Raw genomic sequence first — 15,351 nt, forward strand, 5'->3', positions numbered from 1 at the left:
GTCAGACGGGAAGCCGAGAGTGGGCGTGCTCGGCGTGTCAGCAGGTGCTCTCAGTGCGTGTGTGTGTCTAGGAGCCAGTCGTTCATCCTGGAGAAGCTGCGCCAGAAACACTGCTTGCTCTGGGTTGCCAGGGCTTGGCCAGAAAGAAAACCAACAGAAAGGAAGTGGGATGGCTGCATCCAAGAAATGTGTGGCATGGTTAAACATGTATGGTGGGTAGTCAGAAACTTATAAAAAGTCTTAACCGTTATACTTTTGTTTTCAGGCTGTGTTTAGAAACTATAAAATTTCTTGTACGTATGGTCAGATTTTGCATAATGAAACCAAAGTTTGTCTCTAACTAACTGTATATCATATTTGTTGTTGTTATTTTTTACTTTACATATACAAATATGATTTGTATATCATATTTTTTATCACTTATTTTATTATTTGTCCCTTCTGACCATCAGTGAATAATACAGGTTTAGCTGAGAAATAGTCAAGAAGAATAAAAATGTTTTACTGTTTAAATTTAATTCTGAATAGAAACATCACATTTTCTTGTAAAAATAGAATCCTTTAATAGTTTGGTGTATGTAGGATATTGTGCAGACATATTGTTCTCATTTTTCCTCATAGCTATGATAGATACCTATGTTTATACCTAAACTCAGATGTCCCATATTAATATAGTTAACTATGTATGTGTTATGTTAGTTGTATTTTAAATACAACAAATATTCAGGGTTTTGTTTTTGTTGTTAGTTTTTCTCTTTTCGTTTTGTTTAGTTTTTAAAAGAACTTTAATCAATTCACTTGCTGAAAAAACAGGAATGTCTGAGTTCAGGAATGTATTAAGTTGAGTCATGTGTAATTGACGTTTTTAGTAGGACAAGATTAATTGAGTGTTGGTAGTTTCATGTGGTTCAGCCTAATATGTTGATTCAATGTAGAGGCAAATAATATTGGAATATGGCAGTTTTTTTCTAGAAATACAATCATTATGTTAGCTAGTATTCTAGGGGGTCAGTGACTTTCATCCATAGTCATGTCTTCTGAGTGGAAAAGAACTCCTCATCTACTTTTGAAAAATCATCAGACAACTGTGATGAGACTGGGCAGGGCACAGTGTGATCTCTAAGATCCCTTTCAGTCTTATTCTGTGATTCTGTATGATTTCACCTGTCTTTACATAGGCTCAGAAGTAGAACACAAATCTTAATGAAAGAGGAAGACACTCTACATCCTCTTCATGTGGCAGAGTTGTGCCCTAACCCATATGAGCCCCAGAAGAGCAGGACAGCAGAAGGGAGCCCTGATGGATGCCATGAACCTTTCATTCGTGAAGGTCACAGCTTTTAAAGGTTTATCATTTCCCAGGTCTTCACGGGAGTTCCGGGAAATTAACCGGGTCTACTTCCAGTCTAAATAAGCTCAGTGTTCAGAGCTCCGGGAACCACCGGTCTCAGTCATCTTCCTTGCTGGACATGGGAAACATGTCGGCCTCTGATCTCGATGTCGCCGACAGAGCCAGGTTTGATAAGGTAAGATAAAATGACGCATGTTTCTTAAACATTACTGTCAGTTTTCTAGCACCAGTTTGTTACTGCTTTAATTGTGTTCAAAGATTTGGGCTCTATTGACTCTTTTAATTAACCGTGTCTTACTTTCCATTTCTGAATCTAAAAAAAAAAAAATAATAACTGGTCAAATGGCAACTGAAATGTGATTCATCAATTAAATGACATAACAGCTTTATTAAAATTTGTTATAAATCATAAAGAGCTTGCATTGTCAATCCAGTTATTTGAGTGACTACAAAGAGGAAACAAGTTTTATGAAGCTAAATTGTTTAAATAAAGTTTTATCACTCTGTTCCTCTTTCCAGATTCCAAGTGAGTAATTGTTGTCAGTTTTGTTTTAGGTATGTTCTGACCCTGTTATGCCTCATCAATACTGCATTGTCTTGTCAATCTTGGAAGTATTTGTTTGGGGGATTCTATTAAGATTATAGATAAAGCTTCCCTGGTTGCTGCAGAAAAGTGATTAAATGTGGAATGTTATTTTAAGCGTTTTGTTCAGTTCTTTGTAGAATCATTTTGGTTTTCTTCAGATCTTTGAACAGGTACTGAGTGAACTGGAGCCCCTGTGTCTGGCAGAACAAGACTTCATAAGTAAATTTTTCAAACTACAGCGACATCAGAGTATGCCTGGAACTGTGGTATGGGTGACATTTATTTACTAGCTCATATTTGTGATCTATATCATAATTAGCCTAATCATTATGTTGTCATAATTTCAATATCAGAACAGAAAGAATTTACATTGTAAGGATTTTTTAAGTAATTTTTATCATATAAGATAATAAAAAAAAGGATAGTGTTTGGGCATCTAATCTAATATTCTAGACTATCTTAGGCCTAAACATTCTCCAAATTGATGAGTGGGGGAAATGTCTGAGTTTACTTGGCAAAAAATATTTTTAAAAAGCAAATTTATTGTTTTAGTGATCAAGAAAAAGTAAATAGAATTAAAAAATTACAATGATGTTTTAATGTATATTTGTTGTTATTTAGTCACTAAGTCGTGTCTGACTCTTTGCAACCCCGTGGACTGTAGCCCACCAGGTTTCTCTCTCCATGGGATTCCCCAGGCAAGAATACTGGAGTGGATTGCCAGTTCCTTCACCAGGGGATCTTCCCAACCCAGGGATTGAACCCGTGGCTCCTGCATTGGCAGGCAGATTTCTTTCCTGCTGAGCCACCAGGGAAGCCCCCATGGTCTTAAAAAATAAATGAAAGCAAGCAAGAGAAAAATGGAGAGCCTCAAATCAGAATCTTTCTTATGGCTTTCTTACTATGAGACTGAGAGAGTAACAGGCGGGAAGGCCAGGGGTCTCCAAATGGAGGAATGAGGCTGTAAGTGCCAGACATTTTTATCTCTCCTAACCGGCAGAAAAGAACAAACCAGCGATCTGTTTTTCCTTCTCTATACAAAATTAAAAGGAGGTTTCTCCTAACATTCTGTGTGGCCATGACACCTGGTCTCACCTAAAGCTAACTACTCCCAAACCTTGAGTTAACCAATACATTTCTTTTTCGTATGGAAATGTTGTCTTAAGCTATGTTAATGAACCCCAGACTCCATCTTCAAGTTGGTTCCGCCAAAGGGCCTAACTTACTTGTTCAGGTATTGTTCCCCTAATCTATGTAAACGAAACTATTTGTTGGTACAAGGTGCAAGTCAATAGTTTTATGGCCTGGGATGAATTATCTGGTGCCATTCTAGATTTTATGACATTCCTTTCTTTTCATTAACAGACTGTGAGTGACTATATACCATACAGCTAAAGACTAGGAGGGGGGTACTCTTTTGCCCCCTTCTGATGCCTATGTCAGAAGCTTTCTCTATCTCCTTTATACTTTAATAAAACTTTATTACACAAAAGCTCTGAGCGATCCAGCCTCGTCTCTGGCCCCGGATTGAATTCGTCTCCTCCGGAGGTCAAGAATCCCGCGTCTTATCGTTCAGCAACAACCTTTCATCTTGAGGGCTCGTCCGGGATCCTTCAGGACAAGGTAAGGATGCTTGGAGCTCTACTTCTTTGTTCTCCTAGCGAACACGTTTTCCGCTGTTCTTTACTAACTCTACGGTGTGCTTGTGTGAATGAATGAAAGGCCCTGCTCTGCGCTTCCTCGGCGACCTCATAAGGCTTATGGCAGAAACTTGTCGGGGGTTTATACCGACCTGCCAATGCCAAGAGGCAACCAGTGTCCCCTTTGGGAGCCGACCAGAAACGGGCAAAGCATGTGGACCGAACTCTTTTTTCTCGGTCAAACTTTTCGGTCTCTGACCATTTCATAACTCCTTGGGAATTAAAAGTACTAACCTTATCTATCGGATCTTGGGCTTTCAAGAGACTTGTAACCTATGTTGCTACTCTACTGTGGTCTAAGTCTCAAACTTGGATTGGTAGTTAGGAAGCGCCTAGCCTCGCTAGGCATGGAAAGTTTGGAAGCTAGATGGAGCTCTAACTCCCAGAGCATCTCTGATGTTAAAGGTTACTTGGATTGGAACTGCAATGGTTTTTTTCTTTTGGTAACACTGGCTCTTACTGGAGCAGAGGAGGCTCTTATACCGGTGTGGTGACTCTTGGAAGGAACATCTCAGTTTCATGTTTGTATCAGTCTTATTGTGGTCAGGAATATACTCCGGGTCGTGCACAGGCACTCAGGTGACGAATGTGTCCCCCAGAGGTCTTGGCTTGGGAGGCATTCCGGAAGGTTACTCTGATTGCACCCTGGGTGGCATCAGAGGCAAGTGAGGTGAAGAGCTGGACGTCAGTCAGGGATGCCATCAGGTCTACCCTGGGTGCATCCCCACCCCGTCTCGGTGGTAGAACCGGGAGGGACGAGTGTGACGCCTGCGTCGGTAAGGGACAGACTAAGTCCGACCAGGAAGGAAAAGCTTTTGGTGTAATGTCTGTCTACACCCCCATCTAGAGCAGGGAGGGACGCCTCCGGTAGAAAAATGGCGCTGGTCGCTTTTTTTCTCTCTTACAGATGGGAGCTAACAATTCCAGCCTCACTCCTTTGAACTGTATCCTGCAAAACTGGGATAGATGTGATCCCCAGGGCTTAAAGAAGACACACCTGGTCTTCCTATGTGATACTGCATGGCCGCGGTACCCACTGGAGGATGGCGAACGGTGGCCAGTTGGAGGGTCTCTTAAGTATAATACTGTTTTACAATTAAAACACTTCTGTAAAAAGCAAGGGAATTGGGTAGAAGTAGTGTATATTAGAGTGTATTAGAGCTTTTAAAGGTGTTACTCTGCATTATGACCTTACTTGGAAGGATGTGATGTATATCTTGGGACAAACGTTGACTGCCGACTCAAAGCCTCGAGTTTTGGGTAAAGCGGTTGCTTATGGAGATGAATGGCTTGGTAATGAATCAGTGGGAAAGAGGGAGGACGAGATGACTGCCCTCCCCACTGGGAGTCAGGCGGTCCCAGCTACAGAACCAGACTGGGACTCTAACACTGCTAAAGGAAGATGGGATCAGAGTCATTTTGTCAGATGTATTCTTGAAGGACTCAGGCAGGCGCGTTCTAAGCCTTTAAACTATGGCAAACTGGCAGACATAGAACAAGAAGAGAAGGAAGCTCCTGGTAAATTCCTAGACAGACTGAGAGAAGCCCTTCGCAGATTCACTGAGATTGATCCCGAAAGTGAAGAGGGGAAAGTGATCTTAAAGGATAGATTTCTCACTCAGTCGGCTCCAGATATTCGCCGTAAGTTATCAAAACGGGCGTATGGACCAAATCAGTCTGTAGATAATCTGTTACAACTGGCTCAGACAGTCTATTATGGTAGGGAATATGAGGAAAAGAAAGAAAGGCAGAGAAAGACGAAGGAAAAGGCGGAAGCCCTCGCAATGGCTATGAAAACCGTTCTTAAACAGCCTGAGAAAAATGCCCAGAGGGACCCAGGTGAAAAGGGATGGGCTTGCTATGGCTGTGGAAAGGAGGGGCATCTCAAGCGGGATTGCCCTCAGGCGTCTGAGCCGCCCCCGGCTCCATGTCCGGTCTGCAAGGGACCACACTGGAGGAGAGACTGCCCCCAGAGGTGTAGGTCTCAGGGGTCTGACTCTCAAGACAATCAGGACTGAAGGTGCCCGGGGGTCCCCACACAAGCTCCCGTCCTAATTACACCTGAGGAACCCCGGGTATTGATAACGGTGGGAGGCCAATCCGTCAATTTCCTTTTAGATACTGGGGCAACTTACTCCGTGCTTACTGAAGCCCCTGGCCCACTTTCTTCCCGATCCGCTTCCGTAATGGGACTGTCTGGACGAGCCAAAAGGTATTACTTCAGTTATTCTCTATCGTGCAACTGGGATTCTGTGCTATTTTCACACGAGTTTCTTATCGTGCCAGAATCACCCTCACCCCTTTTGGGGAGAGATATACTGAGCAAGGTCCATGCCTCTGTTTTCATGAATATGGAGCCCTCCCTTTCTCTCCCTTTAGTTGAAGAAAATGTGAATCCTAGAGTATGGGCTGATGGAAAATCTGTGGGTCGAGCACAAAATGCTATTCCTGTAGTTGTCAAGCTCCAAAGACCCACACTTATTCCCACATAAGAAGCAGTATCCACTGAAACCTGAAGTTAAGGAAGGGTTAAAACCCATCATTGAAAATTTAAAGGAGCAGGGACTATTAGTTCCCTGTAACAGTCCATGCAACACTCCTATTTTGGGTGTAAAAAAATCAAATGATAAGTGGAGATTAGTTCAAGATTTACGAATAATAAATGAGGCTGTGGTTCCTTTACACCCCGTGGTGCCTAATCCTTATACGCTACTGTCTGAAATTCCTGAACGAGCCAAATATTTTTCAGTAATTGATTTAAAAGATGCCTTCTCTTCAGTGCCTTTGGCAGAGGAAAGTCAATTTCTATTTGCCTTTGAAGACCCTACTCAGCCAGCTTCTCAGTTAACCTGGACAGTTTTGCCCCAGGGATTTCGTGACAGTCCCCACTTATTTGGACAAAGTTTGTCACGGGATCTACAAAACTTTAATAGCTCTAAAGCAGTAGTGTTACAATATGTAGATGATATTTTGCTCTGTGCTGAGACAGAGGAAGCTTGTTCACGAGCCTCAGAAGATTTCTTAAACTTTCTGGCAGGCTGCGGTTACAAGGCATCAAGAGAAAAGGCTCAGCTTTGTCAACAATCTGTTAGATATCTGGGCCTAATCATATCAGAAGGGACTAGGGCCATAGGCCCCGAGAGAATTAAACCTATACTAAACCATCCCCTACCTATGACTTTAAGGCAATTGAGAGGATTTTTGGGAATCACAGGCTACTGTCGTATTTGGATTCCGGGTTATGGAGAACTTGCCCGGCCTTTATATAAACTTATAGCTGAAACTCAGCAGGCCCAAACTGACAAACTGGTTTGGTCTCCAGATACTCAAAAGGCTTTTAAGGTTCTTCAGACTGCTCTCCTGCAAGCTCCAGCTTTGAGTTTGCCCACAGGGTCAGAATTTAACTTGTTTGTCACTGAAAGGAAAGGTATGGCCTTGGGAGTTTTGACACAACCCCGGGGGCCTCACCAGCTACCTATTGCTTATCTAAGCAAAGAATTAGATGTAATTGCACGTGGGTGGCCCCACTGCCTAAGAGTAATTGGGGCAGCTGCTTTATTAGCACCTGAAGCTTTAAAAATAATTACTGGACGAAACCTTACTGTACTGACTTCTCATGATGTGAGTGGAATCTTAAATTCTAAGGTTAACATTTGGATGACAGACAGTAGGCTTCTTAAATATCAGTCACTGTTGTTAGAAGGACCAGTAACTAAGCTTTAAGTTTGTAGAAATTTAAATCCTGCTACTTTCCTTCCTGAGAAGGAAGATGAAACACCTGATCACGATTGTTCCCAATTTCTAACTTTAAACTATGCAGCTCGGGAAGATCTAATGGATACCCCATTAGACAATCCTGACATGGAAATATTTACAGATGGCAGTTCTTTTGTTCGGGATGGAAAGCGTAAAGCAGGTTATGCTGTGGTGACGGCTGAACAGGTTTTAGAAGCAAAATCTCTCCCCCAGGAAACCAGCGCCCAGTTAGTGGAGCTTGTGGCTCTGACCCGAGCTCTAGAGTTAAGCAAAGGGCAGCGAGTAAATGTCTACACTGATTCTAAGTATGCTTATTTGACTTTGCATGCTCATGCTGCAGTATGGAAAGAAAGACAGTTTCAAACAGCAACAGGGGAACCTATTAAGCATTTCAGAGAGATCCAGAGACTTTTAACTGCTATCTATTGTCCTAAAGAAGTAGCGGTTATGCATTGCAAAGGGCACAGCAGGGATGGGAGTAAAGTAGCCACCGGTAACCTGTTAGCAGACTCTCAAGCCAAAAAAGCGGCACTTTATGAAACCCCCTCCCTACAGACGCCTTTGATATGGACAGGTCCTGTAGAACAAGAAAAACCACAATATACTGAGGAAGAATTAAAAAGATATGAGAAAAGAGGAGCAAAGATTACTGATAAAGGATGGTTACAGTCCGAGGATGGACGATTAATAATTCCTGAAAATGCTCAGTGGAAAATTCTTAAGGGTTTACATCAGAGTTTTCATTTGGGTGTAGAAAGTACTTGCCAGATGACTTCTCGTTTGTTTGAAGGTAAAAATATAATGAAAACTTTAAAAAACATTATCAAACGGTGTGAGGTTTGTCAGAAAAATAACCCAAAGACGGAAAGGCTAGCAAAATCTGGATTACAACGAAAGGGAAAGTATCCTGGAGAGGACTGGGAAATTGATTTTACTCATATGCCAAAACCTAATGGATATTCTTGCTTACAAGTTTGGGTGGATACTTTTACTGGATGGATTGAGGCGTTCCCCTGTCGTAGTGAACAAGCTAAGGAAGTTATAAAGATTTTAATCCATGAAATCATCCCCAGGTTTGGGCTGCCACGGAGCCTTCAGAGTGACAATGGCTCCGCCTTTAAAGCTGCTGTAACTCAGGGGGTGTCTAAAGCTCTAGGAATAGAGTATCACTCACACTGTTCCTGGAGACCCCAATCCTCAGGAAAGGTTGAAAAAGCTAATGACATTATCAAAAGACATCTGCGCAAATTAACTCAAGAAACCCATAGCTTTAATGAGGGCTGGAACTGCCCCCAAAAAGGAGGGACTGTCCCCCTTTGAATGTATTTATGGAAGGCCTTTCTTACGCACAGACATTGTTATAGATCCTGAAGCCTTAGAGCTAACTAATTATGTAACTCAGCTCTCAGCTTTTCAACAGGCATTAACAGAACTCCGGGAGACGACTCCTGACCCAGCCTCTGAATCCAGCAAGCCTCTATTTGAGCCAGGAACCGAGGTCCTCACAAAAACATTGGGATCTGGGGGCTCATCCCTCGAGCCCCTCTGGGAAGGCCCTTACCAGGTTATTCTTTCTTCTCCCACAGCTGTCAAAGTGCCAGGAATTGATTCTTGGGTACATCACACTCGAGTCAAGAGGTGGCACCCTGACCAGAACTAAGTGATGTCATTTTTTGTTTTTACTTTCTATGCTCTGACTTTGTATGTTTCAGATGGGCCTGATAATCTATGTGAGCCTACTTCTGCTGACTCCAGAAATCCTGAGTCTGCCCTTTGATCCTCAAGACAGTGCCTTCCTGTCCTGGGCTCACTCCTATGCTGCATTCCACAATCGGTCTAACTGTTGGGTCTGCGGAGCACTCCCCTCTTCATCAGTGGAAGGCTTCCCATGGTGGACATCTCCACTTCAAGGAAAAGACTTTCTCCAAGTCTGCGAATACCTTCGACAACAATCACATGTGATGCCTCTTCTTCATCTGATGACATCTAACAACCCTAGAATGAACTGGTGTAATACTCTGTACCTTAACTATGGACATAATGTGACTTTTAATTTTGATTATACACTGTCTCAGTTTAATCACTATTTTGCTGCACAAGGAGGAACTTGTGCCATCATTCATACTCAATGCTGTACATATATACCTGATATGAGCACTAATGTTACTCATTTTACTAAACACATGAACAAGATGATTGGGGCCATGGATACTCCTGAAGCCTCAATCGCCTCACTTTGGGAGACATTAACTAGTTCCCCATGGTGGAAAACTATCTTAATTACAATAATTCTGATTGTTTTGTTTTTGCTCTTTGCTCCCTGCATCTGTAACTGTGTAACTGGATTTGTTTCTAGTCGCATGAAAGCTTTTAAGTTACAAATGGTTGCTCAAACTCCTGCTATCACTGCAGCTTCTTCCGATTACTATTTGGGGCCCCTGGATCAGACATCCTCACTATGAGGATTTAGGAGAATATGTTGCCTCACCAATTTAGGGACAACGCCCCTTGTCAGCTCAGAAGCAGTTATGGAATGAAAACGACGCCCCTTTTCCCTAGGCAACATAATTCTCCTAAAAGAAAAGGGGGGAATGAGAGAGTAACAGGCAGGAAGGCCAGGGGTCTCCAAATGGAGGTATGAGACTGTAAGTGCCAGACATTTTTATCTCTCTTAACCGGCAGAAAAGAACAAACCAGCGATCTGTTTTTCCTTCTCTATACAAAATTAAAAGGAGGTTTCTCCTAACATTCTGTGTGGCCATGACACCTGGTCTCACCTAAAGCTAACTACTCCCAAACCTTGAGTTAACCAATACATTTCTTTTTCGTATGGAAATGTTGTCTTAAGCTATGTTAATGAACCCCAGACTCCATCTTCAAGTTGGTTCCGCCAAAGGGCCTAACTTACTTGTTCAGGTATTGTTCCCCTAATCTATGTAAACGAAACTATTTGTTGGTACAAGGTGCAAGTCAATAGTTTTATGGCCTGGGATGAATTATCTGGTGCCATTCTAGATTTTATGACATTCCTTTCTTTTCATTAACGGACTGTGAGTGACTATATACCATACAGCTAAAGACTAGGAGGGGGGTACTCTTTTGCCCCCTTCTGATGCCTATGTCAGAAGCTTTCTCTATCTCCTTTATACTTTAATAAAACTTTATTACACAAAAGCTCTGAGCGATCCAGCCTCGTCTCTGGCCCCGAATTGAATTCGTCTCCTCCGGAGGCCAAGAATCCCGCGTCTTATCGTTCAGCAACAACCTTTCAAGACCATAAACTAATTATTTAATCCCTACTTTTCCTCATCTATGTAATGGGTATAATAATGCCTATTGAACATGGCTCTCTGGTGGCATAAATGTAAGAAAATAAAATGAGCCATTTGCTAGAGTATTTTAAAGAACTTAAAAACACAATGCAAATCGAGTGATTTTTTTAAAATTAAGATGATCTTTAAAAGAACTAGCATATAAAAACAGTGCTCAAAATTAAGTCTTTCAGATGGTTAGGGGGTTTGTTCTTGTAGATGGTAATTGCTAGTAAATTTGTTAGTTTCTGTAAGAACTTCTGACAGCATTTTTTATGCTCAAGTTTTATTAGGATGATTAGTTTTATTAGAATGATTTTAATTTTCAAAATTCTCCCTTGAACATGTCCCTAGATATTTTCAGCTTTTTATTAAATTGTCCCCTCGTTCCTGCACTCCCTCTGAGTCTCCTCTACCTTTCTCTCCCGCCCCACCCCCCCTAAATGTGCTCAGAAGCAAACACAGCTTCTCATTCTCAGATAAAATCTGAAAACAAAGCTTCTCCTGAACATTCTGAAGCAACATGTTAAATTATATAATTTCATTGATAATACTACCTTTAAAAATCATTATTTCTCATCATACATTCTCTCCTAAGAATTTGGAGACTGAGCAGGCTATTGCTATATAAACTAAACTCTTCAATTTGTTAGCCTTTTATTATGTGAAGTATCTGAATAATTTTTGCAGACTGAAGCAGAGGACACAGATGGAGGAACTTTGTCACAGCAACATAATGCTGGCCCACCGCTGCCTGTTTCATCTGAGTATGTGTTTGTTACTATCTGTTGTTTATTGTGAAAAAAAAGTAAACTTTCAATTGAGCAGGAAGGAATGCTGCCCAGTGAGGAGTCCAGATTACTGTCCATAGCTGACAACACTCAGAGCACCGATCTGTGTGCCCAGTGTGTTACAGAGCTTCTCAATGAAGTAAACTTGGTCCCCTTTATGGCTCTTTGGTTTTTCTTTGCTCTTGTAATCACACAAATGCAGTCAATTTTGATGTTTGCTGGTAGGAAGTTGCATTTGAATTGTAGTGTATTTCTCAGAAATCACAAAGCACATTTCAGGACCCAGTTCTACAAAGGACGTTATTTTGAGTGATAAAAATGCAACCTCAAAAAAATATGTTTATGTTGGAAACCACTCTAGAATAATTAACTATTTGGACAGTGTTAGTTGATATATCAAATTTTAGTCATTTGTGTATACCGAGTGGATTAAAGTTAAAGGTAAATGCACCTGAAGCTTGTACTAACTATTCTGTTTTGTATTTCTGAACAGGAAAGATATGATCCGCCAGATGATGATTAAAATATTTCGCTGCATTGAGCCAGAACTGAACAACTTGATTGCATTAGGAGACAAAATCGATAGCTTTAACTCCCTTGACATGCTAGTCAAAATGAGTCGCCATGTGTGGACTGCACAGAACGTGGACCCCGCTTCTTTTCTGAGCACTACACTGGGAAATGTTTTGGTGACTGTCAAAAGGAACTTTGACAAATGTATTGTAAGTTGGGTATTTTTTTTTTCAGTAACTTAGAACTCTTAACCATTGCAGAGTATCTGTGTGTGTGTGTGTGTGTGTGTGTCTCTGTGTGTGTGTGTGTGTGTGTGTGTGTGTGTGTGTGTGTGTGTTTCAAAGACTTCTGGCTTCCCACCAGGGGACCTACTGTTCCTGTCCCCACGCCTTGCAGCAGGGTATTGGCTGCAGTGTCCAGGAGCAGGCTAGTGCCAAGTTGTGTCCCGTCTACACTGTGAACCATGGCCAGTTCCTGGAGTGACTGACACAGAGGCAGCAGCGATTACACCCGAGATCCACTAAGTAACTGAAATCCCAGGTGACCAATTAGTGACCATAGATTTAATGAAGCAACTGAAACTTGAATTTATTGTTTTTCTTCTTTTAATATATCACAATAGGGTAATTAATATTTGGGTTATTTTAATTGATTAAAGTATTTTTTTCAGTTCAATAGCTTTAATCATATTGCTTTAAGAATAAATTGTTCTTATGACAACTTTTGGTAGTTATCATTTTTCTCCTAATAGGGAAAAAAATCATTAACTTTATTTTTTCTGTTAGGTTTTGGTAAGCTTATAGATATGAAGAGGATTGGGCCAGGTTCTAAAAAGAGTTTCATTTTATGAATATATTTAGTATTAATATGTAAAAATAGGTATTTATCATCTGAATTATTCTACTATGTAACCTCTAAGTTAAATCCAGTGCTTGAATAGCCATAGAATAATGAGTGAGTGAAAGTCACTCAGTCATGTTTGAGTCTTTGTGACCCCATGGTCTGTAGTTTGCCAGACTCCTCTGTCCATGGAATTATCCAGACAAGAATACTGGAGTGGGTAGCCATTCCCTCCAGGGGATCTTCCCAACCCAGGGATCGAACCCAGGTCTCTCGCTTTGCAGGCAGATTCTTTACCGGCTGAGCCACCAGGGAAGCCCATAGAATAATGAGAGAATAATAAAAATATTAAGGGTGATTAAAATCCACTTCATCTTTTATACTTTTTAAAAATAATGCTTACTGATTTCTGAAAGTTTAAAAGCCATCCGTAGAAACGTAAATGTCACCTCAACAGACTTGTTAACCCTCCTTCCCCACCAAATGATTGCACTGGCATTTGAAATATTATGAAATTTGGCCACTTATCCTCTTCCCTGCCCAGCTTTCTTCAGAAGTGATGATAAACCTGTAAGGTCTGATTGTAAGCTGATTGCCAAAAAGAAAATAAAGAATTACTAAAGTCTAAGATAATGAGTCCTATGTGACATAGAATAAGAATAGCTAGAACATTAACCATGAGAACACTGTACATTTTTAGAATATGAAGATTTTCTTGCTCTTATCAGTGAATAAAGCTAGTATATAAAACTTTAATATAATACCTCTCAATCCAGTTGAATGTAATTGTTAGAAGTGTAAGATATAATAGTGTCAGGGAGATGTAGACATGGGTTCAAATGAAGTGCTTAGCACATTGCCTGGTACAGAATAAGAGCTTGTAACTAATTGCTTGTAATGGTGATGATGATGATGATGATGATGACAGTAATGAAAGTGAAAGTAAAGTCGCTTAGTCGTGACCGACTCTCTGCGACCCCATGGACTGTAGCCTACCATGCTCCTCCGTCCATGGGATTTTCCAGGCCAGAGTACTGGAGTGGGTTGCCATTTCCTTCTCCAGGGGATCATCCCGACCCAGGGATCGAACCCAGGTTTCCCACATTGTAGGCAGATGCTTTACCATCTGAGTCACCAGGGAACAATAGTGGTAATTAGTAATAGTTTGCTGAAGAATGTTCGTGTTCCTCTCAAAACTGGGAAGTGAAGAAATTTAGTTAAATTAACCTAGACAAAGGTATAAAGTCGTGTTTTTTCCCTAAATTGCATGTATTTCTAAAAGATGGACCTTGTCACTAAAGGGAAGAGGATGGTTCCTTCTGTTGGTTATCATCAATCTGTTTCTTAATTTAAATCAAGTCTTTTCACAGTGTCGTCAGTTGTGTGTGCTCAGTAAGTGTTACATGTTTTTGGTACTTGGGACAAGATCTGGACCTAAAGCATACCTTGAAAGAGTAGTGAATGGTTCTCTGTGTATTGAGCCAAAGAATGAATGTCAGACAACTGCAGAAAGTGGAATAGATGGTATCTGAGTTTAGTACTTTCATCTGGTGGCCAAGCCCAAAGTGTTCTTCAAGGAACGGGGCTAAAAAGATTAGCCTGCCAAGAACTAGGGATAAAATTAGAAACATATCAAGCACTACCAAGCTGGACACTGCACTCCAGTACACTTCTTACCTGCATTTACTTTGCTTTTCAGGATTCCTCACACTACAGTGATGTGGTTTTGTACCCTTTAACCTTTGAAAATGGTATGATCTGGGTGTCTCTGCCTCATTGTATATTCTTGCCTTCTTTGTCATAGATTAATTAACCGTATAAGGATGGGTTTATTCCTGGGCGCTCTGTTCTGTTAATGTACATGTCTGTTTTTGTACCAGTACCATATTGTTTGATGACTGTAACTTTGTAGTATAGTTTGAAATCAGGGAGCATAATACCTCTGATTTTGTTCTTCTTTCTTGAGCTTGCTTTGGCATTACGATCTTTTGTGTTTCCATACAGGTTTTAGAATGATTTGTCCAATTTGGATTCCTTTTATTTATTTTTCCTGTCTGATTGCTATGTCTAGGACTTCCAATACCATATTGAACAAAAGAACGGTTACTTTTCTAATCTCTACATGTCATATGGTTTTCAGGTTATACCCCCAGAATCTCAGCACAATGAAATTTTAGGTAGGAGTTGAAAATGATTCAACACTTTGGCAATGTACTTCTTACTGGGAATAGAACTAGATCCCCTGGAAGTACACAGAATCATAATTGATTATTTTGAACCAAAGTGTCTATATTCTGTCTATTTGTCTATTTGTTACTTTGTATCCATCTTACACAAGTACTTTGCTATACTGATTTAGAGTGAATGACTAATAGGTACATGGAAAACTATATAATGCAAATCCACAGTAGAAGTACCTGTTCTCCTCTGTGCTCATACCCCCAAAACATAGAACTTCTCTATCCAAACAAATTTTAGGCTGATGAGATTTGGAAATGGTTGT

The 15,351-nt window shown here is 40.8% G+C and overlaps 1 protein-coding gene across 1 annotated transcript in view; it reads left to right on the forward strand.

Annotated features, from left to right (window-relative positions):
• The window catches only part of LOC136152772 (exocyst complex component 1-like), a 48,968-nt gene that overhangs the window by 23,414 nt on the left and 10,203 nt on the right, over positions 1 to 15,351 (forward strand). The window contains 4 exon segments of the mRNA XM_065914143.1: positions 1,363 to 1,526; positions 2,096 to 2,203; positions 11,395 to 11,471; positions 11,989 to 12,217. Coding sequence (XP_065770215.1) covers positions 1,363 to 1,526; positions 2,096 to 2,203; positions 11,395 to 11,471; positions 11,989 to 12,217 — 578 coding nt within the window.

This window comes from Muntiacus reevesi, chromosome 22 (genome assembly GCF_963930625.1).
Source record: "Muntiacus reevesi chromosome 22, mMunRee1.1, whole genome shotgun sequence".
Classification (NCBI taxonomy): Eukaryota; Metazoa; Chordata; class Mammalia; order Artiodactyla; family Cervidae; genus Muntiacus; species Muntiacus reevesi.